The sequence below is a fragment of the Plutella xylostella genome, chromosome 25, assembly GCF_932276165.1.
Source record: "Plutella xylostella chromosome 25, ilPluXylo3.1, whole genome shotgun sequence".
Taxonomy (NCBI): domain Eukaryota; kingdom Metazoa; phylum Arthropoda; class Insecta; order Lepidoptera; family Plutellidae; genus Plutella; species Plutella xylostella.
In genome coordinates this window covers 860151-887665 of record NC_064005.1, presented here as the reverse complement: position 1 = coordinate 887665, position 27515 = coordinate 860151, and the positions used below count along the sequence as shown (strand labels likewise).

Genomic DNA, 27515 nt, shown 5'->3' with positions numbered 1-27515 from the left:
AATTTTAAACGGAACAGACACAACGCTCCCTTAGTAACATATGGGCACAACCCAAAAACAGAGCCCTGGAATTTTTATGATATACAGTACGAAAATCAACAATAATTCTAAAATTCTTCATTGATAGGAGACCCCAAACCTCAGGTTTATTGTGACAGTATTCCTTGAATGAAACCGTACGAAGCAATGAGTAGATAATACTCGGAATAGTTTTATAAACATGAGCTAGACAATGCTTACCGTTGGTCGCGAGAGTCGGCAAACACTGCACTGGGCACGTTTCTGACACGATTTTACATAAAAGCACTTACATAATTTACTTTTCACTAAGTTTTGGAATATCACAATTCGATTTGTATTCGAGCGTCGAGTTCAAGTTCGTCCTTGTTAAATTATTTTATTACAATAAATGTACTAGTTTGAGTTTCCTTGAATTTTCACAAGACTGACATTGTATTTTCAGAGTTTATTATGTTTAGAGAGGGTAATGGCGACGTGGCCTTAGCTGAGACTGTTTTTGCGTGTCCAGCACGTAAGTTACATGAACGTAAAATATGTGATAAATACACATGCCTATCTTTTATCATTTAGTTTATAGTAATTGCTAAATACAGTAATATAAGAAAACAGATAATTTAGGACCATCTGTGAATCAACGGAATAGTTTCCATTTCCCAACGCCATTAAACCCCCATAACACCTTCCAAATACTCCTAATTTTCCAAAGACGAACTCAAACCTCACACCCTCACTCCTCAATAACACACATAGTCTGTGAGCTTCGGCGGCGGAAGCGGATATCACTTGGTCTTCACTCGCTTGGCCGTCGGCGGCTCCTCGGAGGAGGAGCGCTTGCTTCCGGCCTCCACTTCCGCTTCCGCTTCTTCGTCGAAGTTCATTTCCGGTAGCGTCGGCAGCTCGAGCTCGGCCGCGCGCTTGTTGAAGTACTTCTCTAGGCGCACCGCTGACCTGTAAGGGTTTGGGGTTATTAATATGTTAATTATGTAGCATCGGGGAATCAGGCCAATTGGAGATAATCTGCGAGCACATCGCGATAAAGTGTCATTTATCTACGTCCACAACGAACCCGTGCAGCGGGAACTTCTCTATTTGCGTACGAGCGGTCTAGATCCATCCTCCTATCTTTTAAACGCCGACATACACCTATAAGGTTACAGGAAAACGCTACAACCATCCGCAATGTAAGGCTGTTTTTAACAGCATGCGGATTTCATCACGCACGCGGGATGGCATGCCTTCCCGCGTCTTGGGAGCATATTCCATGCGTTACAATACATACTTTTAAGAACGCGTCCGGGGCAATCCCGTGTGCGTGATCAAATCCGCATGCTGTTAAAACAGCCTATAAGCAGAATAATATTAGCAAAAAGACCAAAACCCCGACTTAAACGTCAAAATCTGCGCGCCGCCAGCTTGCCCTACGTCGTGGCAGCTCCACGGGGTGGCTACATGTGGCGACACTCACCTGGCGACGGGGTGCGTGTCGCGGTTGTACGTGTAGCAGTTGCGGAACACGAGCGCGGCGTCGGCGACGAACTGCGCGTCGCTCTCGTAGCCGCCTGACGCCAGCTTGCCCTGCATGGTCGACAGGTCCATCGGGGTCGAGATGATGGACAGGTAGTCTGGCACCTGAGGGGTTAGGTAAGTGTGATTAGTTTTGCCGAGATTTATGGGTTAGGGCTCTTACACATAAACGCGATACGAGTCACGACGTCACGTCACGTCACGAGTACGGAAAAAAGCCTCAGGTGGAAAGTTTGCCAATGGTTGTTATATACTAGCTTCTTACCATGTACCTGTTTCAATTACAACTTGCGCGAGTAAACGTGGCCCCTGACCGACAAGATCCAGGTGACATGTTTACTATCTCAGGGGTACCCGACATGACCTCTGGTTCTCGTCGACCATGTGTCAAGTTAACTCGCGTGGGTTGTCCCAATAGCAACACAGAGACAGCTCACCTCCTCCACGTCCACGGGCTCGGCGAAGGGCCAGCTGTCCTTGTGCTTGAGCAGCTCCTTCAGCAGCTGCTGCAGCGCGGGGGCGTGCAGCGCGGGCTGGCTCGCTGCCCCCTTGCTGCTGCGACGGCTGGACTTGCGCTCTTCTGTAGGAGGGAAGATAAGATATTCTTTATTTGTACGCAAAAAATAAAATCAAAATTACAAAAAAAAATAATCTAGCTCATCTGTACAAATGGCGGTCTTATCGCTTAAAACCGATTTCTTCCAGACAACCTTTATGCCATAAAGGTTACCAATAACAACCCTATTCCATAAAGTTTATGGAATAGGGTTTTTATTGGTATGATCATGCGTGATAGCTTTTCTGTGAGAACTTATGTAGAGCTTTTAGGCCACGTCCCCTACGGGTCTTGATCATAGATTTGTATGAAGCTGTTTTTGACGACCGCATTTAGATGAAAACAACCCTGTTATACCAGTTTATTGATCATGCGACTTATTATTATCTGGAGCTTTTCCTTGTTCCGTGATGCCGATAATATGTCCAAACCACAGATGTGCAGATGTATAATAATGTGTGGGGACACCCTGTATAACGTAGTGTGGGGGGCACCCTGTATATCAATATGTAGGGGTCACTGACCATGATGTCCGTTCATGACGGGCGTGGTGGCACCCGAAGTGCGGGACTTTCTACTGCTCGTATTCGTTTCTTCTTTTGATCTGTAACAAAACAGTTGATTCTATTACTTCGATGTTAATGAAGTGTATCTTTTTGCATGCACTCTAGAGGTAGTTACTTAATTAAAAAAGTTAGATGTAAGGACCAGTACGCCAAAAAGTGATAATAATATTATTTTTTAAAAATATGCTTCACCATAAAAACGTTATAACCTTTTTATTGGGGTGTGGTTTCTTTATTCATTAATATTCAAAAGTTTTTTTTAAGATTACGAGCTTTCGGCTTCCTAGCCTCCTGACACCTGGCGTGCTATGAGTAGGACATTGAAAAAAAATATAATATATAGTTTAAAAATACCTATATAAAAAGTTTTATGGAGTATCCCTGTTATTCCTTTAAAGTTTTATAAAGTACCTATCCCTTAATCAATTTGTTCTTTGACAAAGTGACAAAACAGTTCAGTAGTTAAAATATATTTTTTTTTTAAATTTAAGAACAGTGCATACATTTATACCTCTCGGGGTCAGGAGGCTAGACTACTTTTGCAAGACCCATTTGCATAATATTGTAATTAAAACGTAGTGTTATTTTCTCTATGACTGTAATTAAAAAACTTACTTCCTAGATTTCTTAGTAGTGGAATGTCCGTTCACCATTGGCGATGGTTCTTTGCTATTTCTAGACTTCCTCGTCGTCTTTAGCCTGACGAGGGCCGTGTTGTCTTCACTGTCGTCTGACTCTGCAATTAATATCTCAATTAGACTTGTGTAATTTGTTTGAGTTGATATATAGTGAAACAAACTTATCTGGAAAACCATCGAATATTATGAAAAATATCTTCAGGTCGCCACAAAAACTGAGACACAATGTTCAAAAGATAATGTCAAAAGCCGTATCATGAGTGTGTCAAATACCATTTTTGGCAACCGTTGAACGTGTTTTTGCGGAAATTCAGCATATACATTTAAAATAAAATAATGCATACATTTTATTAGGTTATCACAGGGCCAGCTAAGTATGTTTCACTATACTTATTACCAACACAGGAGTGAAAAACTAGTACAGTGCTCCAAAATTGATAATGCGCATAGAAATCTTTGACAGTTCGGTTGTTTTCAATTATGTGACACATGATATTGACTCCTATTTCTTTCGAACAAGGTGCAAAATGCAAGTGTTTTTTTTAAGGCTCTTACGATTTAATGATTTGGGTGTGAAGATCTGCATGTGCATTATTAATTTTGGACAAGTGTACTATGAATTTTATGATACTGCGGTTAAGGGTAAATAAGCAAATGTACATTAGATTCAAGTGGTATGAATTCAAAATTGCAGAAAGTTAGTTGGTGGTTGTTCGTTTAGTAAATAAAGTTTTGACCAAAGTTAGTAAAAGAAACCTGAAACAGAAATAAAAAGCTTGCATCGAATCGACCTCAACTATTGTTAGAAATATTTAGGGTACGAAAATACTACATGGAACTTTTAAAACTAACCGATACACATATTTGATTCAAGATATATTAGAGAGAGAGATTTGATTAGTAATATTTGTGATTTATAAACATAAATTAGGATCGCGTTATGATTTGAAAGTTTACAAAAGCTCTGTTTTAAAACACTGGCGCATCTAACGGAAACTAACATAAAACAGAACAGATTTTTTTAGTTACGTAGCAAAGCAAACTGTACTTGACTCGACTCGAACCCAATAGAATTTAGAGAATTTAAATTCTATACAAATATTTATATTTTCTTTGGACCCTTAACAAAGTCAGCATAGAAGATGTTATTTTATGCTATGGAGCAGACGATGAACAGAACCCAGGGGAGCATGCCAAGCGAAGGGACTCAAGAGCGAGCTAGATAGAAACTGCGTTCCAATTATTACTTTCTCTTTCTAACTTCCTAAATCTAAATGATCAATTAAATGGGGGTTTGTGGTGAAGTTGAAGTGGATCACAACAAAATACAAATTAATTGAGATACAAGTTTAAATGATAGTTGAAATCATAACAATGGACAGCATTAATGCAAACTAAATTAAACACAACACATACAATGAAAATTACCAAAATGAACGCATCAACATGCCAACAAAAATCAAAACCAAAAAATTGGAACGCAGCCAAAAGAAAAATGAACGAAGCTGTACAGAGCGGAAGGGGTGATTGATTGGACCGGAAGTGACGCACCGGAGGTGTCATGGCGCGGCGCGTTCAGAGCGCGCGTGTACTCGTGGATATTCGTGATGGCCGTCTCCGCGCACCGTCGCCGCTCTTTGGAGGGAAATAGAACCAGGTGTCATTGACATTGGCTTAAAATTATAGCTATTTTATTTACTTATTTGTTTTGGTATTTATTTCGGGGGTGTACCTTGTTTTGTACAAGATTTTACTCTTCATATTATTAGCTAGATAATTTTTACGTTACTATAGGATTGTCTATTCATCCCAATCCACTGCTTTTGTTGTCTATTTGAAGTAGAATTAGTAATACTTAACTTTTAGCCCATAAAACTGCCTTTATAATCTGCAAATTCAATGACAAATCCGCTAAATCTCTGCGCACTACTGACCTCTAGCGGTGGTAAACAGCTGGCACAAGGTGCAACTGCCACTAGATGGCGCTGCTACACCTTCACGTAACTACCAGTTACTGCTAATAGATGGCGCTGTTTCATCTTCATGTCTACTAAACATCTAACTACTCACCTCTCGCAGGAGTACATTGCTTGCATAACGCGCGGCGGGAGGCGCGGGGGGGCAGGCACTCGGCGTGGTGGGGGGCGCGGCACGAGCTGCACGCGGCCGCCAGCTCGCCGCCGGAGCCGCACGTGCCGCAGACAGCGGGGGATTCGGATTCTGAGTCGCTGCTGGAATGGGTGTGTTAATGTTAGTCGGCGTTCCAAAGGTTTGTATTGTCAGCTGCATAAGTAGCTACTTATACACTTTTTTACCTTGTCAAGCTGACTACATAACAAACCAATCAAATAAAAAAAACAATGTTTCAATAGGCAGTTTGTGAGTTTGACAAGGTACAAAAGTGTACAGCTACCTATGTAGCTGACTGTACAACACTAAACTAAAGAAACGCGAACTTTGATTTCCTTTGAAAGGTCTCTAAGGCCCTTATTTGCGTTTTACGTATGATCTATAGTAACAAACAGAGGTTTCAGTGTCTTCATCTTTCATTCGCAAACACTTTCAAACATTAAATTTGTTCTTTTGTAGTGAACGGTAGAGGCACTGGATTGTATGTAAACATACATAAAGTTTCAGTACACATGACTAGTAGAATCCAACTTCAGACTAACACCAATGTATACGTGTGTAAAATGTGTAACTTTAGATTATGGGAACAGACACTCACTCTTCATGCATAGCTTCTTCTAGCTCCTCGTCGGAGAATATCTTCCGTCTCTTTCTCGGCGTCTTCTGTTCCTTCGGCTTGCACTGCGCGCAGAACCAGTCACCTTCTGGCACTTTCTACAAGAAAACATACGAGTGTGATGTTTAGTGAATGGATTTAGTGAACATCTTTCGTCATAAACTTCACCAACCAAGAATACGAAACGATGACTGCGAACCAGAATAGTTTCGCCACTTGTCGATAGGTTATTCGATAGACGGTATTTGGTCATTTACATAGAATAACCTATAGAAAAGTTCGAATATTATTTTTGGCTCGCAGTACTGAAAAACCATAAAGTGTATGATAGACAAACTGTGACACATACCCTCGCCTGCGATCGTGACTGTGTGCGTGCAAAATATAATAATGGAGGTGAATTTTGAGTAATCATGCATATAATTTACTTCAGTGGCTATATCCATATTACATAACTGTTAAATAGCTATAAATGGTATTATTATATTATATTTGGTAATTATTATTAAGTGACTTGTTTTAATTTTGTAGTAATAGTGTTGTTTTCTTTTTGCACACCTTATAATAAAATTTTCTTGCACCTCCTGTGGGTTGACTGGTAGAAAATGCTTGTAGCATTAAGTCCACCCTTTGTACACTTATTTTTATATTTGTGCAATAAAGGATTAAATAATAATAATAATAATAAAGCGGCAGGGTAGCTTGTGGCGAGCTGTTGGGCATTAGCGACCCCACCCACCCGATGCCGGGGAGAACCCCTGTTCCTCATCTCTGGCTTGCCTTTATTGGTTGTCCAGAGTGAACACTGACGAGGAACAGGATCTCCCACCTCTTGCTTGCCTTCATTGGCTGGCTTGAGTGGTGTACCGCTAGAGCAGCAATGCTCGAGGAAGGATGTATTACCCAGTAAGGTGCTTGTAGGGATCTTGACCGATAACGTGATTGTCCTGAGAGCCGTGGAATACCTCTCCATCCTTAGCACCTCATGCCATGTTGCCCCCTTGTTGCTACGTCACTGTTATGTGCTAGCGACTGTTTTGGGGGGCCCATTTACTGTGTGTGCGAGTCACCCCCTGCCTTTTTATCCGTGTGTGAAACATATAGGTCCAGGCAGGGGCCATAGTCCTTCCATAGTCCCAGTTACCCAGTCCATTTAGCACCCCCTTCCATAACCCTGTATTAGTTTTCTCCATATCCTACAATAGTCCTGCACTAACCGGGGATTTTCCTTGGGTTTACTTCTATAGTCTGCACAGGGAAAATCGTCGGTTGGTGTCACATTTCATATAGATTAATGTTGTCAAACGGGCCTCTACATGTTGGCTTCGGCCCCATGCACGCCTTCCAAATGAGACGGTAACGACACAACATAATAATAATAATAAAGGTCACATAATGTATATCTATCTATGTATCTGTGTAGATTATATCAGATCTCTGATACCTATATTACAGGCTATGCTTGAGGCTGTGATGTTCTCACAAATTATTATTACTATAAGTACATGGATATTTAGCAGAGTTTTATCTGTTGCATACCGCCATACCCGGAACTATAGCCAGTACACAACAGCATATTATTATATCATCTGGATCTAGATTGTAAAATGTTATTCCTGATTCTTGTAGTAACCACCTAATATTCCATCAACTTACGGTGAGTTTAGGCTTCAGACAGTACAGATGGTGGCCCTTATTACAATGGTCGCAGAGCAGCATGTTGTCCGGGTCGGTCTTGCGCCGGCAGATCTTGCAGCTCGCGTTCAGGATGCTGGCGGACCAAGAGACGCTCGAGTCTAGGGTGAAGAGGTGTAGGCAGATCTGGAAGGAATGAGAGTTTTTTCATGGATATTGTGGTTACAGACTTAATGTTAACTGTATTGCTAAGTGATAGTATGTCACATAAGACTCCTAAACTCAGTATACAAATATTTATTTGCTGTGTGACAAATTGGTGACTCCGACGATATGCCCAACGTCAACGTTATTGTCTCTGTCTTTATTTCAATAAACAAATATAGATCGACAAAAAATACTAGGTATACATACTTCATTTTGTCTAATGCTTTTTCAAATAAAGTGTAGTCTATATAAACTATAGTGTACCTGTGCGAAGCTCTGGCACTCCATGAGCGACACCTCCCAGCGCTCGAGCGCCTCCATATCTAGTGACTTGCCCTTCGCCTCCCGCTCCTTGCGCTCCTTGTCATCCAGACCTGGAAGAGGAACATCATCTTTATATGTGTACACGGCAGGTAAAACAAAACGATGGGTAGGGATGTTTGATCAGTATGTCAACCAACACTTTGAGAAATATAGCATAAGCCCTATAGCTGGTAAATAAAGTTGGTTCTCCCTTGAAAACCAACTCTCGTTACAGCGACCCAATACTTACCTACACTTGTGAATAGTTATATTTCCATTGAAAACGAACAAATATCAGATAAAATGTATGGATTTCATAGCTCTATGGCAGCTGTCAAATCCATATTTCTCACTCATGCCATATTTTACGTATATCTATCAAGCCTCTTCACAATACTACGACCCGGCAGCGGTGTTGGTCAGAGCGTTGGCTTAAGAGCTAAAGGTCCCGAGTTCGAATCCCGGTCCCGGTTTTACAGAAAAAAAAAATACATATTATTGGTCTACGTACCCAACGGCCTCTTCAGGTACTTATGATGGATCCCCTGTTCGACCTGCAGAAGTGCGCTGGCCAGCCCGCGCACCACGCCGCCCGCCGGCGCCTCGGTCTTCACTGTGTCCGGTTCCAACTTGACCCCGTTCACCCGGTCTGATAAGTAGTGGCCCGGGTCTCGGTACTTGTTCTCTGGGATCGGGTTGGACGGGTCCACTGGGGAGAGAAAGGAGTTGATTGGTTTTGCAATGAGTTGTAATGTTAGCTAGATGATGGTTAAATTCGTAGCGTTTCGGTTGGATTTGTAGCCTGAACAATGCGCATTATTTAATTGTCATTGGATTGAATCGCGTGTAAAATGTGTCCAAACCGGTCGACACCCATGGTCAGCTATTGGTCTATTGTTCATCAGTTCATAAATGCAAGATTTCCTTCATTAGATTCTTCTTTCATGTCCAGATTAAATAGCTGTGTGACTCTCTGGCCAACTACTCCACACACCCTTGTCTGATGATGGGTTACCTTCAGCGGGCATCTTGAAGACTCCATTAGGCAGGTGGCAGTCGTCGCGGAACTGCTTGCGCGGGCCCCAGCTGAGGTAGTTGGCCTGCTTGTCGTAGCCGCGCAGCATTATTGTGCCGCGCCACGCCTCGCGATCCTGGGGAGGGGATTCGGGTGTTAGTTAAATGTGTTAGATTTATTGCTTGATTATCCATCCATGGAGGCATTCTTTATGAATCTATAAATTATATACGTGTTGCTGCTTACGAACACTAAGGATCATTTTGCTGTCCGTCTGTCTGTCAGTCTGTTCGTCAAGACCCTTTTTTATACTTGTCGAACGATAGCTGTCAAAATTTCGGAATGAATTTGCCAAATGGATTATTAACCGCTGCCTTCTTGCATTCTATTCCCTACGTTTGCTCTACATATTATATGTCTCCGTCTACTGCTGATTCCTCACCTTGACCTGCACGGCGCCCAGACAGCCGTGGAAGATCTTCTCCTCCAGCTCCAGGATGTAGTCCCTGAGGGACAGCTCCAGCGCCTCCCGCACGGAGCAGTCGGGACCACGAGGGGGCGCTAGTGTCGCGTGTCTATACGAGTTTAGTGTTGCCAAGTTTGGAATAAGGAATCCGCCATTTTTCGCAAGCTTACGAACCCTGAGAATCATTTTGTTGTCCGTCCGTCTGTCTGTCTGTCTGTCTGTCAAGACCCTTTTTTATTCCGAGTTTCTATCTATCGAGTTTCTATCTGTCGAAATTTTGAAGTTACCAAATGGATCAACCGCTGTCCATCTTGCATTCTATTCCACAAATGAGCTCTATATGTCATCTTGACCTGCTGATGCCTCACCTTGACCTGCACGGCGCCCAGACAGCCGTGGAAGATCTTCTCCTCCAGCTCCAGTATGTAGTCCCTGAGGGACAGCTCCAGCGCCTCGCGCACGGAGCAGTCGGGAGGGACTACGAGGGAGGGTTGGAACTTGTTGCGCCGTGTAGGGGCTACTGGTGGCGGCTGGAACAGATAAATTAAGGTAAAAATATAAATAAAACAAAAATATTCGTGGCAGATTGTACAAAAGATGGACTCAACTACAAAAGTGACGTGTCTAGCGCACCGAGCACAGAAACTATTGCTCTCAGTTGCTAGGACTCCAAAACATGGTAGCCATGGTCAAATTGATGAATTACCTGTCACGGTAGGCAGAACCTATTGACGCTCCTACAAGGGTAGGCAGAGTCGATTTATTGTTTCCCTGATGCGGTAGGCAGAAACCATAGACTTTTCATGGAATCTCCCGGAACGGTTATCATTTTCTGTATCCCTAGAAGGGTAGGCAAAACTAAAATTGCATACTAACCGGTGCAACAGTAGAATTCAGCGCCGACAGCGGCGCATCCTTCACATAGTGCAGCAAGCGCGGCAGGTCCACCTCCAGCGAGTGCCGCAGCTCGGCCTCGCGCGCGCCGCGCTTGTTCAGTGACGTCATCAGAGCCGCCACTTGCTCGGGGGTGGCATTGACTGAGGATGCTATTGGTAGGTGGGACGGTAGGCAGAAACTATTGCCCCTAGGATTCCTGACACGGTAGGTACAGTATTGATGACTTACCTATCACGGTAAGCTGAAACTATTGACGCTCCTAGAAGAGTAGGCAGAGTCCACTTACTAGATACCTGGTGCGGTAGGCAATCTTCATGAGTTTCCTAGAAGGGTAGGCAACGTCGATTTACTAGTTCCTTGGTCCGGTAGGCAGAAACTATTGATCTTCATAGTCTCCCAGTAGGGTAGGCAGAGTCATCTTATTAGTTACCTGGTGCGGTAGGCAGATTCCATGGATTTTTCATGTAATCTCCTAGAACGGTAAGCTTCAGCGGCGTCCCTAAAAGGGTAAGAAACCCTACTAACCGGTGCAACAGTAGGATTCAGCGCCGACAGCGGAGCATCCTTCACATAGTGCAGCAAGCGCGGCAGGTCCACCTCCAGCGAGTGCCGCAGCTCGGCCTCTTGTTCAGTGACGTCATCAGAGCCGCCACCTGCTCGGTGGAGGTATGACTGAGGATGCTGTTTGTAGCTGTGATGGTAGGCTAACGGTCTGAATGTCATTTGTGGGTTACCTGACTAGTTTCTTTGTGCGGTAGGCAGAAACTATTGATCTTCCATTAGACTCCTAGAAGGGTAGGCAGAGTCGACATAATAGTTACCTGGTGCGGTAGGCAGAAACTATAGATGCTCCTTGAAGGGTAGGCAGAGTCGACTTCCTAGTTACCTGGCACGGTAGGCAGAAACTATTGGCGCTCCTAGAAGGGTAGGCAGAAACTATTGACGCGCTCCTAGAAGGGTAGGCAGGGTCGACTTACTAGGTCCCTGGTGCGGTAGGCAGAAACCATGGATTTTTCACGGAATCTCCTTAAACGGTAAATTTCTGCGGCGTCCTTAGAAAGGTAGGCGAAGCTAAAATTGCATACTAACCGGTGCGACACTAGCATTCAGCGCCGACAGCGGCGCATCCTTCACATAGTGCAGCAAGCGCGGCAGGTCCACCTCCAGCGAGTGCCGCAGCTCGGCCTCGCGCGCGCCGCGCTTGTTCAGTGACGTCATCAGAGCCGCCACCTGCTCGGGGGTGGCATTGACTGAGGATGCTGTTTGTAGCTGGGACGGTAGGCTAACGCTCTGAATGACATTTGTTGGTTACCTGACGCCGTAGGCCGAGACGATTTAATTGTTTCTTTGTGCGGTAGGCAGAATCTACTGTTCTTCATTAGTCTCCTAGAAGGGTAGGCAGAGTCGACATACTAGTTACCTGGTGCGGTAGGCGGATACTATTGCTCTCAGCTCCTAAGAGCAGGAGGTATTGGCGCTCCTAGAACGGTAGGCAGAGTCGATTTAGTGTTTCCTTAGTGCGGTAGGCAGAAACCATGGATTTTTCATGGAATCTCCCAGTTTGGTAAGCCATTACGGAATCACTAGAAGGGTAGGCAAACCTAAAATTGCATACTAACCGGTGCGACACTAGGATTCAGCGCCGACAGCGGAGCATCCTTCACATAGTGCAGCAAGCGCGGCAGGTCCACCTCCAGCGAGTGCCGCAGCTCGGCCTCGCGCGCGCCGCGCTTGTTCAGTGACGTCATCAGAGCCGCCACCTGCTCGGGGGTGGTGTTGACTGAGGATGCCAGATGTAGCTGGGACGGTAGGCTGAAACTATTGCTTCTAGGACTCCTAGCACGGTAGGTAGAGTCAATTGATGAATTACCTGTCACGGTAGGCAGAGTCAATTGATGAATTACCTGTCACGGTAGGCAGAAACTATTGGCACTCCTAGAAGGGTAGGCAGAAACTATTGACGCGCTCCTAGAAGGGTAGGCAGACTCGATTTAGTGTCTCCCTGGTGCGGTAGGCAAAAACCAGAGATTCTTCATGGAATCTTCTAGAACGGTAAGCTTTTCCCTAAAAGGGTAGGCAAAGCCAAAGCGACCCACTAACCGGTGCGACACTAGGATTGAGCGCCGACAGCGGAGCATCCTTCACATAGTGCAGCAAGCGCGGCAGGTCCACCTCCAGCGAGTGCCGCAGCTCGGCCTCGCGCGCGCCGCGCTTGTTCAGTGACGTCATAAGGGCCGACACCTGCTCGGGGGTGGCAGTGACTGAGGATGCTGTTTGTAGCTGGGAAGGTAGGCTAGCGGACTGAATGAAGGATATTTAATGGTTACCTGTTGCGGTAGGCAGAGGCGATTTACTAGTTCCTTTGTGCGGTAGGCAGAAACTGCTGATTATTAGTCCTCGAAGGGTAGGCAGAGCCCATTTATGGGTTTCCTGGTGCGGTAGGCAGAGCCCATTTACTGGTTCTCTGGTGGGGTAGGCAGAAACCATGGATTTTTCATGTAATCTCCTAGAACGGTAAGCTTTTACGGCGTCACTCCTAACCCGGTAGGTAGAGTAAATGGATGAATTACCTGGCACGGTAGGCAGAAACTATGGACGCTCCTAGAAAGGTAGGCAGAGTCAACTTCCTAGTTATCTGGTGCGGTAGGCAGAAACCACAAATTTTTCAAGGAATCTCCTTAAACATTAAGCTTTTGCAGCGTCACTAAAAGGGTAGGCAAAGCCAAAAACACCTACTAACCGGTGCCACACTAGGATTCAGCGCCGACAGCGGAGCGTCCTTCACATAGTGCAGCAAGCGCGGCAGGTCCACCTCCAGCGAGTGCCGCAGCTCGGCCTCGCGCGCGCCGCGCTTGTTCAGTGACGTCATCAGAGCCGCCACCTGCTCGGTGGTGGTGTTGACTGATGATGCTGTTTGTAGCTGGGACGGTAGGCTAACGGTCTGAATGTCATTTGTGGGTTACCTGACTAGTTTCTTTGTGCGGTAGGCAGAAACTATTGATCTTCATTAGTCTCCTAGAAGGGTAGGCAGAGTCGACTTACTAGTTGCCTGGTGCGGTAGTCAGAAACCATGGATTTTTAATGGGATCCTCGAACCTAGCACGGCAGGCAATTGATGAATCACCCGTCACGGTAGGCAGAAACTATTGACGCGCTCCTAGAAGGGTAGGCAGAGGCGACTTACTAGTTACCTGGTGCGGTAGGCAGAAACCACATTTTTTTCAAGGAATCTCCTTAAACAGTAAAGCTTCAGCGGCGTCCCTAAACGGGTAGGCAAAGCTAAAAAAAAGCCAACTAACCGGTGCAACACTGGGATTCAACGCCGACAGCGGAGCATCCTTCACATAGTGCAGCAAGCGCGGCAGGTCCACCTCCAGCGAGTGCCGCAGCTCGGCCTCGCGCGCGCCGCGCTTGTTCAGTGACGTCATCAGAGCCGACACCTGCTCGGGGGTGGCAGTGACTGAGGATGCTGTTTGTAGCTGGGACGGTAGGCTAACGGTCCGAATGACATTTATTGGTTACCTGACGCCGTAGGCAGAGGGGATTCCTTAGTGCGGTAGGTAGAAACTATTGATCTTCATAAGTCTCCTAGAAGGGTAGTAAGAGTCGACTTCCTAGTTACCTGGTGCGGTAGGCAGAAACCATGGATTTTTAATGAAATCCTCGAACCTAGTACGGTAGGCAATTGATGAATTACCTTTCACGGTCGGCAGAAACCATTGACGCTCCTAGAAGGGTAGGCAAAGTCGACTTCCTAGTTATCTGGCGCGGTAGGCAAAAACCATGTTTTTTTCATGAAATCTCCTAGAACGGTGTCGCTTTTCCGGCGTCCCTAAAAGGGTAGGCAAGTCAACTAACCGGTGCAACACTAGGATTCAGCGCCGACAGCGGAGCATCCTTCACATAGTGCAGCAAGCGCGGCAGGTCCACCTCCAGCGAGTGCCGCAGCTCGGCCTCGCGCGCGCCGCGCTTGTTCAGTGACGTCATAAGGGCCGACACTTGCTCGGGGCTGTGGAGCACCCACCACTGCGGGCGGGAGGCGCTGCCGTGAGGGTAGCAGGTTGATATGTCGCCTGAGGGGAAAGGGGGGTTAAAAAACATATACTGAGTATATATCAAAAAATAAAACCTTCTTTAATGGATGTTTAAATCTAATTTGTACACATTTAAACGGCGATTGACATCGTTTAGCCTCAGTGTTTGATGATAAGGCCCATAGGATTGATGCTCTCCTAGACTCTTGTATAGTGTCTCCAAGTTCCATCAACACACCGCAACATAGTTAAAAAAATATTAATCTATAGATAGGTAATAAATAAATTTAGCTGGACCGTTTTCGTGTAATGAGAGTAAAAATACTCTTAAAAAATCACCACTTACTATGGTTTCATGGTTATAAGACAGACATAGAACCTACAGATAAACTCGTAAAAATTTAATCTTCTTTTAGCACTTGGGAACATTGAATAGCTGCACTATTATGATGTGATGATAGATCAATACTCAACGTTCTTTTATCGGTAATAAAAATTCAAACAATAAACCAACTCACCAGTACACATGAGCAGCTCCTTCATGTGCTGCAAGTTACTCTCGAGCCCGCTGAGCTTCTGCGTGAGTCCGTTGAGGTGGGCGAGCGGCTTCTTGGGCGAGTTGCCGCGCGAGTTGGCGCCCGAGTCGTTCTCTTTGTCGCTTCCGCCTGCGGATGGGATGAGGTTTTAGTGGTGTTTGATTAGGGGGAATTTTGAGGAATACCGCAATCTAAAGTTTGATGGTAGATTTCATTTACTAATTTATAGTATAGTAATATATATAGATAGATAGAGTACTCTTTATTTGTACACCAAGAAATAATTAACAATTTTACATAGACACTTAACTAGGGTACAAAAGGCGGCTTTATCGCTTATAGCGATCTAAAGTAACATGAAAAAACAAATAGGTTAGTAAGATACGTCAGCATCAGGGGGTGGGTAACTTTGACTTGTCAAGGGTATCAGCACTATCTATCTATGTTTACGTCTATCTAAGAGCAAGACAGCATACCTCTCTCCTTATCGCTCTCGAACAGCTTAGTCACATAAGTCAACGTATCCTCATCAGGTGGCGCCGGCAGCACTGGCTTGTCGAGACAGGGCCCACGCGGCTCGGCCCCCGCTTCGACGAAGAGACCAGCCACGCACTGGTTCAGCCAGTAGCGCAGGTTTGTCTAGACATACCCTACGGGAAGCAGCACCACATATCTACATATATCTATGTAACAGTGAGACAACATACCTCTCTCCTTATCGCTCTCAAACAGCTTGGTCACATAGGTCAACGTGTCCTCATCTGGCGGGGCAGGTAACACTGGCTTGTCGAGACAGGGCCCACGCGGCTCGGCCCCCGCTTCGACGAAGAGACCAGCCACACACTGGTTCAGCCAGTAGCGGCGGTAGGCGCGGTCTGAGCCTGGTACATGAAAATTTTATATTAAATTTCATTGTAAAATTAAAACCTTAATGAAAGTCAAGTAAACTACTCCCCATTCGGAAAAAGGACTCTTATCTATATCTTATATATATATCTGGGGAAGAAATTTGGCAATAAACTCCAGAGCCATTTTTTACATCTTTATATGATTGCTTTTTAGATGTTAGAGGCTGTATTATTCGACGGATAGTCTAGCCACGCACTGGTTCAGCCAGTAGCGACGGTAGGCGCGGCCTGAGCCTGCGGTGGCAAAGGTTGGCAGGTTATGTGAGGGAAGTGTATGATTAACCGGTTGAATACCGTGAAATGAAACTCGAGACAAATGTATTGTTTTTTGCCGCGATATCGTGACTACGGCGCGAAAAAGGTAAATTGAGGTTTATCTGAAGGTTCATCAGAAATGAGGTAGCAGGTAAATGAGTAAGGCCAAAGGAATATTTATCTTGCATTAGAAAATCACGATTGGAAATAGATAGACCTCTTCATTTATTCCTAACGATGTTGAACAAATCAGTTGCCCGAGCACAGGATTCGAAACCTCCGTTTACGTTGCGTATTGGTTGCGTATCGTCAAATGTCACTGTCAAAATGTAAGGAAAATTTGTTGGTTCCAAAAGTGGCATTTGTTTTTTCCATGTTAGGTGGAATTTCACCAAACGCTAAACGTATTTAGTAGCCTGTCGTACGTCTGTCAGTTAGTACAAAATGTATTTAAAATTTGATTTAAATACGTTTAGCGTTTGGTAAAAGTGACCCTTCGTGTAGATTCGAAAATAGTATAGAATCCTATGCTCGCGCCTCAGTGAGAGAAACCAATACATACTCAAAATAAGAAATATAAGAAGAAAAATACTAACCAAGATACGAGACATACTCGAAGCAGTCCTTCTGCAGTTGATTGCTCTTTTTCACGTACTGCGCCTTCTTGTCTTCGCCTTCTTTGGTCAACTTCTCTATCGCCCTCGTGAGCTCGAGGTCCACCGCCTTCGCCTTGTCTCCCGTGAGCTTCTGTTCCTCCTTCTTGGCTGCGGCCTCCTTCTTGAGCTTGGCCTTGGCTACTAGGAGTTCGGCTTCGCGTTTGCGCTCTTGTATCTGGATGATGATTTAATTTAATTAAGCGTAAGGTAAATGCAATATTTCTGTCGTAAACAGTTCAAATGACACCGTAGCGACGACAGCTAACCTTGGCTAACCCACCATGTTACCAAAAGATAATGTCTGTGACTGCTAAAAAACTATCTGTGACGAGAATAGCTATCCTTATGTGTAAATTATAGTTGTATCTCCGTATATATGGAATTTACAAAGGGATTAAATACGTTCATAAAGAGCTTCATAAATCGACTCTATTCACATAAAATCATTAGAATTATCATAGCAAAGTATTTTCGGTAAAAATAAATATAGTGTTAAACTTTTATTTATTTATTTTATTATTTTATTACACAATATACCAAAGTAATTATTTTTACCAGGCTATCATTTTATCAATCACATCAAAGTAGAGTTACCGACCCGCACATTGTGGCCCTTCGAGCCGGATATTTTTCCATGACGTAAACAAAGTTTATATACACTTACATGGGACATCCGGAGCTCGTGCTTCATGGCCTTGTAGTTCTCGAGCTTCTCCTCCACGATGTCGCGCACGGTCGCGTACGACAGGATCTGGTTCTGTAGGCACTGCAGGATCGTGAACTTGTCCTCTGGAAATGGAACAATAAATTGTTTTCAACACACGTTTAGAGATTTCATCTGTGCTAAGAATGAATGTTGATACACTTCGAATGTTCTACTTCTGATCCAATGTGCTGTATTTGAAAACTTGAGCTCTATCAAATGCCAGAGAGCCCAGAGCCTAGGGTTCTTAGACAGTGTGTAACTTACCTAGAGGAAAGGCAATAATTACATGAGAAGCTCACAATGCTAGTAGAAGACAGTTTCTGTCTACGCTGCAATAAAACCAGCCTGATGCACTCCTTACACCTTTCCTCGCTGCCACAGCTTCTATAACGCTGCCGGCAGCGCCACGCCACTATAGCTCTCACTGCAGTAGACACACGCACCTAGAGGCAAGGCGGTGACGTGGGCAGCGCGGGTTGTGCCACGCCACTATAGCTCTCACTGCAGTAGACACACGCACCTAGAGGCAAGGCGGTGACGTGGGCAGCGCGGGTTGTGCCACGCCACTATAGCTCTCACTGCAGTAGACACACGCACCTAGAGGCAAGGCGGTGACGTGGGCAGCGCGGGTTGTGCCACGCCACTATAGCTCTCACTGCAGTAGACACACGCACCTAGAGGCAAGGCGGTGACGTGGGCAGCGCGCAGCGCGAGCAGCGGGCGCGGGTTGTGCCGACGCAGCTGCAGCGCGGGCTCGTCGCGCGCCGAGTAGCCGCCGCGCTGCTGGTAGCGCCACGCCGCGCAGCGGCTGCCGGCTGCTGCTCCCGAGGATAGCAGGTGCAGTCTGCGGGGTATACGTATACATGGTGTTATAGTCAAAGTCAAATGTTTTTATTCATCATATAAATATATTTATTTCTGAAGAACGTAAATTTTTACAAAGTACTCTCCGTTCGGATAAGGGGCTCTTTCTGTATAACACGAGGCAGACAAATGAGAGTCTTATAAAACCGACATGTGATGCTGGATCGACGGCCAAGACAGAGATATCCGGGCCAGATTGTTGTGGTGATACTTGGGAGAGGCCAGCGGATTATTATTACGAGCTGATGATTGCCATGTTTTTCTTTTTAGCGTGTCAGTGAAAAGTTTGTAACCGTGGTGAGACGATTAGCCTGTCAGTTGCTGACTTTTCAGGGTTCATCTGAAGTATATAAGTAGATACATCAATAGTTCCACTCCTTCCAAGCACCCCTATGCTCATGGCAATGTCCAGTTTACCTGAGCACCTCGCTGACGGTGGTGGGGTCCATGGGCAGCTTGCTGAGCGGCGTCCCCAGGTAGGTCTGCGGCCACTTGCTGGCCTTGGTCGCGAGCTCCACGGCTCTGTTCATGTCCAGCTCGGCAGATGGCGCCTCCTCGTCTGTGGGAGAAGTGCTCGTTTTAGTTAAATACTAGGTTTCCCGCCTCGCTTCGCCTTAAAAAGATTTCCCATGGGAATACCGGGATAAAAAGTAGCCTATGTGTTAATCCAGGGTGTCAGTGTTCGTGTTCGTTAAAATCGGTTCAGCCGTTTTGACAACTTTCGTATTTATAATATTAGTAGGATTTTATAGGGTATAAGTACCGGGCACACTCAATGGAACCTTCGTTCATGGGATATGCAATGATTAATCTCCAATAATAAACATAATATATTTTTAATGAAATTAGTTACGCAATATTTACAAAGTAAACACTGACGGAGCGGTATGCAGTTTATTATTTCAATAGGACCTAGATTGACTAACTGCACATGTTAACCCTAATGTTGCAATAACTCAAGTTTCTATTTCCAACTTTATAATCTATTCTATACTTTATAAATATCTACTCTTTTCTAAGATTTGGTCCATATGAACTGAGTTATTATTTATAGAACTTAACGGCAATTTAGTAAGGCAAGGTCACATTTAACTTTCCCTGACTTAACAATCTCTGTATCTAATATCTCTACAATTTCCACCCTCGTAACTCTCTATGTACTTAGTGAGTCTTAGTGTGAACTGTAAAAACCGCCACCCATGCGGCAATGGGTAACGTCCAAAAAATGTGGAACTTGAAAGACTGATATTTTCAATAAACTGGAATTTTATGTAGCTGAATAATTCAGGACGTGAATACGTATTTCAGCTGCAACGAAACCATACCGCCATGTAGAAACTGCGCCGCTAGCGACACCTAGTGATTTCCCTAGTGAAACACGAAATGGCCAACATTTTTCCTAAATTATTTATGTGCTAAATTTGTTAAACAAAAACAAATTAATAAAGCACTTTGTATATTGAGTTTAAACCATGGCTTATTATGCTTTCTGTTTTTACACAAATCCTAGCTTAACATAAGCTAACTCTATAGATACATAACTCTATAGATATCAATGGATCTGTGATATGGTCGCCATACTATGTGGTACATATAGATAATATTGAGCGAATACAGCGCAAATTCACAAGATTCTTAAGTTATAAGTGTAAAGCTGGTCGGTCAAGAAGTAGTTATGAGGAAAGGTTAGAAAAGTTTAACATGGTGTCATTAAAATATCGTCGTAATCAAAGTGACTTACTATATCTTTATAAAATCATACACAATGGTATTGACTCCAGCTATCTTTTGTCACTACTGTCTTTCAACACAAATAATAGAACTCGAGCTTTTAAACCGTTTGCCCTTAGGTCCTATATTAACAACACCTCGTTTTACAACCCTATTGTGCGAATGTGCAGACTCTACAACAGCATTGTGTCAATAGACTCTAATATAGATATTTATGTTGCGAACTATGTTAAATTTAAGGGATCCTTGGCAGATGCGCTCAGACGCATAGACTAAATAGATACAAATACCTTTAATTTTATTATTATTTTCTTCTTTTTTTTTTCTCCATTTCTGGTTTCGTTCAACCATTTTTGTTATTTAGTGTTAGTCTTTTAGTTGCTTAGTTATACTATAGGTTAAGCATAAGCACGATTTGTTTAAATTAATTATGCTGTAAACACATATTTTGGATTTCAATTCAGATCTAAATTTATAGTACGTAATCATATTATTGTGATGTATTAATTGTAATCCGTTTTGTGTTTTAATAAATAAAATAAAAAATAAAATAAAACAAATGAAGGGTACAAAAAAAAATGGGCTCATTGATATCCGTTCTTAAAATCTAAAATTATTTGTTTAAAGTTCGACTTTTGTGTGTCAACGTAAATCTTATTTTTGTCTGGCAATTTTGTTACTTTGCCAGCACTAAAATTGAAATTAGGACCTTCAGAGTAGACATCAATTTGCCCCTTCTTTTCCTGTACCCTTCAAACGAATTCTACACTTGTGTTACTCAGAATATATATTCTAAAACCATTTAGGTATAATGTAACGTTTACATGGGCTCAGCAGCTAATGCTTAGTTCACACACTTAAAAATATATTGATGGGTTTTATAATATCTGCAGCCACCTTTAGATTTCACTCATTATGGTAATTCTACCTCCCACGTGCACGAACTGTAAACGCGGTCTGACAGTCAGTAAAGCTGCGTACAGACCGGCCCAACGAACTCGGAATGAACGCCCAACGATTGATATTTATCATACATAATACAGGGCAGATTGCAGCTACGAAGGTCAACGAAGCCCGTTCGTTGGCGTTCGTTTGGCCGGTCTGTACGCAGATTAAGAAAAGGGACGTTATATGTTTCACTCAGTGTGTGTACTTACCGAGTCCGTTGGACACGTCGATGCTGCCGCCCTCGTTGTACTCCTCCGCCTCGTCCTCTTGCAGCGAGAATATCGTCTGCAGCATCATCTATAGCATATACAATATTTTTTAGAAACTTATTTTAATAACAACAAAAACACACCCTTGTACTATGGTGCCCTTGGAGCACTTGCAGGGTGGACGGGGGGACGAAAGTGCATGGCTACAACCAATTTGTGTCATTGTTGTGTAATGCAAAAATGGGTGAGCTGAGAATAAATCTCTTTGTTTCAACAACATTTCTAGCTTGGATAGAACCTTGAGCCCTTGGCACAACAGTCTGGTCATCAGATACCATGAGTCGATGTATGTTTCTTTATCCGAACCGTAGTTTTACATATAAACTTTCAAAAATTGTGGAACTATATATTTTCGGACTGACGAGCTAAGTTACTCCCTTACTACTACTACATTTTAGTGATGTAACGAATGTGTGTTTTTGAACATTCGCGAATGCGAATGCGAATATCTGATATCGATATTCGCGAATGCGAATGCGAATATTCAGTTTGTGTTAAAATTTGGCGCCATTTGTATGGTTTGCTGTTCTAGGCGCATTCCGAATCAGACTAGCCAATACTAGACGCAGTTTTTTTTAAAGAAGTTATACTTTTTGAAGCGTCCGTAGTTGACCTAGCTTCAGTGATCGTAACTGATCACTGAGGTTAAGCAACACATGGCACGGTCAGTGATTGGATGGGTGACCGATTTCATGTGGTTTTTTTTTCTGGACGCTTCCGTGCTTCGGATGGCACCTTAAGCCGTTGGTCCTGGTTGCTTCTTCGGCAACAGTCGTTAAGCCTAGTCAGAGGCCTTAGGGGCGGCTTGAAAACATCTGACAATCGGGTTATCCACTTACCTACCCGGCAACTTTCTCCACCAACCCGCACTAGTAGGCCAGAGTGGTGGACTAGGCCTAAACCCCTTCCTTCATTGGAAGGAGACCCGTGCCCCAGTAGTGGATATATGATGGGTCGTGATGATGATGATGATGACACTTTATTTAGCCCCGTAACTGTTACAACATATTGCGACTGTGAGCGATACGGATAATAAGGTTGACAGTGACACTGAACACGATTACCTACAGGTGATTTAATAGATTTCAGTGCGTATCGGAACGCAGTCTCAATTTTGTTCCGAGATTTTCTGAGTGGATACGAATCTCATCCGCGGGATTTATCATTATAAGGGCTGATTTTTCAATGGTCAGATAAGGGCTATCTGGGGAATAATTATGATGCTGTCGCGTCTGACTGTTTGTATTAGACAGTGACAGCTACAATTTCATTCGTCAGACAGCGTTCATCCGACCATTGAAAAATCAGCCCTAAATATAATACCAAATGATGAAGTAAAGACTGATAATGTGATTAAGAAGGTGACTTGTAATGAAAGGTTTATAAACGAATGGATTTTGATTTTGTTAACATTATTTTCAAATAGTTTTTTTCTAACTAATACTGACATTCGCAAAAAATTCGCACAAAATTTTGCGAATGCGAATATCCAAAAAAGTGCGAATATTCGCGAATGCGAATGCGAATATTCGTTACATCACTACCTACTACATTTGCAACAGCGTGTATACAAATATTACCTATGTTAAATAACACAAACACACCTGTATCAGGTCGCTAAAGCAGCTAGCATACTCCTTGGCCGTCAGCGCTTTCCTGAAGGTTTCAATGTCCAGACCGTTGTGGAAGAATTCCTTAGTTTTCAGAGTTTCAGCGTAGAGGTGAACGAACTCGAGCACTGATAGGAAATCCCCGATGTGTTTGCTGTCTATGCCTTCGATGACCACTGGCGTGCCTTTTGGTATTATCTGGAAAAATAAGGTAAGGTTACGTATAATTTCTTTTCCTATAAATAGGTTAGGTTAACGTTAAAAGTTGTATGGAAGATGCGTGTCTGTGCTGGCGAAAGCTCTCTTTTACGTTAGGTATTTTTTTGTTGTTGGATTTATTTATGCGATAGAAAGCTGTCATCTCAGCAGAAATTAATTACTAAATCTTAGGCTTAGAAAATATATCTGATGCATTAGTATCAATATGAATGTATGAATAAAGTTGTAACTGTATCAACGAAAATGTTTAAATGGTGTTTAACACGGTATTGGCACGTTCATAAGTAATTTTACAGGGCTAACAACTGTTTTTGTCTACATTTGTCATGTGTGGTAACATCATTCACAAACTTTTCATAGCCAATCCGATGACCTGATCTCCTCACCTTATGATCCTCAAGCAGCAGATCATCCTTGACCTTCTGCCACTCCTTGAGGTAGGCCTGCAGGCGCGCGTTCTTCTCCTTCTTCTTCGCCTTCTCGTCTTCTCTCCTCTGCTTCATCTGTTCTTCTGCACGACGCATCTTGTCTGCGAGGTCTTGACCGCTCTTTTTGGCTGCCGGGTCTGGCTTCGGTTTTGGCGCTGGAGATTCGGAAATGAAGATGATTATTGATGATGGGAAAATGTAGTGTTATTGTTGGTATATGTGTTAAGGGTTTCCAGGTATTTGGCTGGTGTATTGTGTTTTGAATTTATTAAATTTGGGCTTTTTAATATAATATATTCATTTGAAAATAAATTACCAACGCAATTTTTTTCAAATATGATTCGATACCTGGCTTTTTGGATCCCTCTATACTCGTACTACAGCTTAGTATAATAGTATTTTCTAGAGCGCTTATTTGTCTACTATACTTGTATAAGAGGTAATATAAGAGGCCCGTTTAGACAGCTCCAAAATGTATGGGATGACAGCTAGTGTCAAATCTAAATCATAAAAAATCTAAACAATAAGTAACTTTTGGTGCTTTAAAAGTTCTTTTATCTTGCGGCCGTTAAATAATACACCAAAATTTGTGTCTTTTTATGTATTTCATCAAGTAAATCAAGAATAAATAGCTAATTTGTGTAGCTGTCCAAACGGGCTTATTATACTATTTCGACAAGTACCTATAGGAAACTAGATTCTAATTAGAATCACAATTGAAAATATATTTTTTGTGTAAAAACGCAAATAGAATTTGAGAACTAAATAAAACAACAACAAAAATCTCAACTCACCATCAGCCTTATCGCTCTTCTTGACAAACTTGTCCATGGACTGTTGCCCCTTCTTCTCTGGGCTCGGCTTCTTGGCGGGCTTGGCCTTGCTGGCCGAGCCGGGCTTGGGCTGGCCCTTGGCTGGGGAGATGCTGGTCTTCATCAGCCTCTTGGACGACGGGAAGTCGGGGGGGCTCCCAGTGAAGATCTGCTCGAAGTTCACTTTGCCGATGTTGTACTTTTCTAGGGCTGCTTTCTGTAATTTATGTTATGTGTTGGTTAGGTTTGAGTTTAGGGTTTAGACCGGTGTCTTCAGCTTCATAAAGAAGCTGTACTCGTAAACGAACAAACTGACAATGTTTTAATGAATGAATAGGCGGTTTGAGTAGTTTGTAAAAATTGACGTTCATCTGAAAATTTTATATTTATAAGACGAATAAAAATATTTGAATTTGACTTTGACTTTGAGTATGACCAAGGTACAGGTACTTATGAATCTGACTGTACCAGTACAGGCTTCAAAAAGGTTAAATACGTGATTTTTTATCAATAAGATCAATACAATTGTGAATCCATAAAAACGTTTAACTTTAGAAACAGCTGATTGCAATTTCAGAGTTGGCCCAATAATTCAAGGTGACGTTAGCTTAACTGCCTTGGGAAAGTTTATTGATCATTACACTGTTTCAATTTATTTATACTTATGGTAAAAAGAAGTTTCCTCAATCTAATCTCTATAGAACGCGAGCGGTCAGTGGCCTTATTATTGTTATCTCATCTGATAATTTAAATGTTCACGTTTGAAGGCCATTTTTTTGTGCTATGTCTATGACTGTACCTACCTGCCTACTAGTTTTTTTGATCAAACACTTACAATATCTTTTTATATGCATGTATTATGTAGTAACTTATTTAATTATTACACTGTCTTTGGATTGTCGGCTCCAATGCTTCACTATTTTGTATTTCAAGTATTTAGACTATTCATTTGCTTTATCTTTAAGAATGTTTCAAGTGCTGCAACAAAGTAGTATTTGACTATCTTCTGCATATCTTTCAGTTTTATATTGAGATAGGTTAATTAATTTTGTAACAATCATATCCCAAGTTCGGTAACTGTATGATGAAAGACTGAATGTTTTATGAACTATGCCAAAATATATGTAATAACTACACATTAAGTACAGTCTGCAATTTTTTATTATTAATGTCTTCCTAGACCTAGACCAAACTATTCAATTATAAGCTACACTGACTAGCGATAAGCGATATAAGATATACTTAATCAATAGAGCTTGTTTGTATTAATACAATAACTTATCTTGCACCTATGAATTTTTGAATAAAACTGTTACTGATGATATTTGTCTTACCTTAATGACAATAACAGTGTTCTCCATCTCAACAAACTGCTTCAGGAACAGGCGGCACTTGTCCCGGGAGAAGACTCCCTTGCGTCTGCGGACGCGGTCGTGGGCCGCCACCACCACCTGGCCAGAGGATGAGGACTCAAACTGCTCCACCTCGTAGCAGTAGGCGGATGCTGGCAGGGTCACTTTGCTGCAAGAGTGGGGAGTTGTTTGTGTTACTTGTTTTAGTTTTGTATGAGAATTGGAGTTGAATAGAATGGTTTTCAACTTGAATCATCAATCAATGTCATAAATGGGTAATTACTACTTATTACTATTTTAGTATGCATTATTATTAATAAAATAGATTTCATAGCTTTGAAGAGTACCTTTTTTATCTAATTTATGTACCTACCTAATAGTGGATTTCTGTATGTAGATAGATATTGATGGTAGATCTTATAGGAACATTAATTCTAAGTAGCCTATTTTTTTAGATTTTATGGATTTGTGTTTTTTGCAGTTTTGTTGTTATGTACAAGATTAACATGATGTTAGAATAGTATCATCTAAATTTAAATAGTTATATTCATGAAAAATAACTCACAATATTTTAACTATGACTTGAAATGCACTACTTAGATAATCCACAGTTCACTGACCTGCCAGGCTGCTGTTTAGGGGCGGTCACGGAGAGCACATGTGACTCCCTCCAGTTCTCCCCCTCCAGGCATGCCTCCACTGACTCCCCCACGAAGTACCTCTCCCTCACATAGTTGAACACATCTTCAGCCATCTCAGCAAATGAGCACCGCTTGGTCTTCGCTGCCAGGTACAGGATAGGGATCCTCAACTCCATGGGAAAGTCTTTCAAGGACCTCCTAGCTGCCTTCTCACTGTCTAGAGCCTCTGCATAAGTCAAGTTGTTCTTCCCTGTCATCTCACATGACCACACCATGGAGTTGACCAAAATAATCCTCTCACAGTACTCTCTGAAGGAAAATAAACAAAAACATATGTTAATTTGAGAGATTGTGAGTGAAAGAGGCGCGCATTTCGGCAAGATGGTGTCACGCTCGCGCACCTCGCCGCCCGCCGCGCGGACACAATGACAACGGTCTTTCTAATAGATAAGTGCGGTGTTACCGACAAAATAAGTGAAAATTGCGCGAAGAATAATGTTATTGTTGATACTCACTCATAGTCTTTGAATATCTCGTCGGTGACCTCGCAGTGGAACACCTCGTCGTCGTCCCGGAGGTACTCCGACGCCGTCGATTTCTCGAGCTTAGCTTTTCTCTTCAAGAGAGGCATGTTGAGGGTTCGCCGCTCGCCTCGGTGGGAAAACGGTTTCTAGCGCGATACACTCGGGCACCGGACTGCAAATGCACTTAACTTCTTGTGGCACATCTAGTGTTACGATGTTTTGCACAAACCATCAGGAAATCAGTAGATTTTCCCAAGAAATAAGCCGTGAAATGTTGCGTGGTTTCGGTTGACAAGCCAAAAAACGGCGCGAGGTGCGCTTCTTTTTACGCCAAACATATGAACTGGGTTACCGTAGGAAAGAGGCACATTCTACTAAACTCATACTAAACTGGATGACCTATTGGTAGAAATAAAATGACATTACAGAAAACCGTTATGAAACCATC

The 27515-nt window shown here is 43.0% G+C and overlaps 1 protein-coding gene across 1 annotated transcript; it reads right to left on the bottom strand.

Moving 5' to 3' along the window:
- Nucleotides 1-151: 151 nt before the first annotated feature.
- LOC105393350 (bromodomain adjacent to zinc finger domain protein 1A) lies at nucleotides 152-27416 on the bottom strand. The gene is made up of 27 exons (XM_048630191.1): nucleotides 27059-27416; nucleotides 26523-26852; nucleotides 25885-26071; nucleotides 24533-24767; nucleotides 23697-23893; nucleotides 23086-23289; nucleotides 21422-21509; nucleotides 18951-19092; nucleotides 18344-18513; nucleotides 17628-17752; nucleotides 16904-17138; nucleotides 15852-16025; nucleotides 15127-15273; nucleotides 14433-14647; nucleotides 10046-10207; nucleotides 9212-9347; nucleotides 8708-8905; nucleotides 8158-8267; nucleotides 7708-7872; nucleotides 6034-6149; nucleotides 5376-5536; nucleotides 4857-4940; nucleotides 3283-3403; nucleotides 2626-2705; nucleotides 1983-2125; nucleotides 1487-1650; nucleotides 152-969 (listed from the first exon to the last, which is right to left on the bottom strand). The coding sequence occupies exons 1-27, from the start codon at nucleotides 27172-27174 to the stop codon at nucleotides 801-803; spliced, it is 4374 nt and encodes a 1457-aa protein (XP_048486148.1). The 5' UTR covers nucleotides 27175-27416; the 3' UTR covers nucleotides 152-800.
- Nucleotides 27417-27515: the final 99 nt, after the last annotated feature.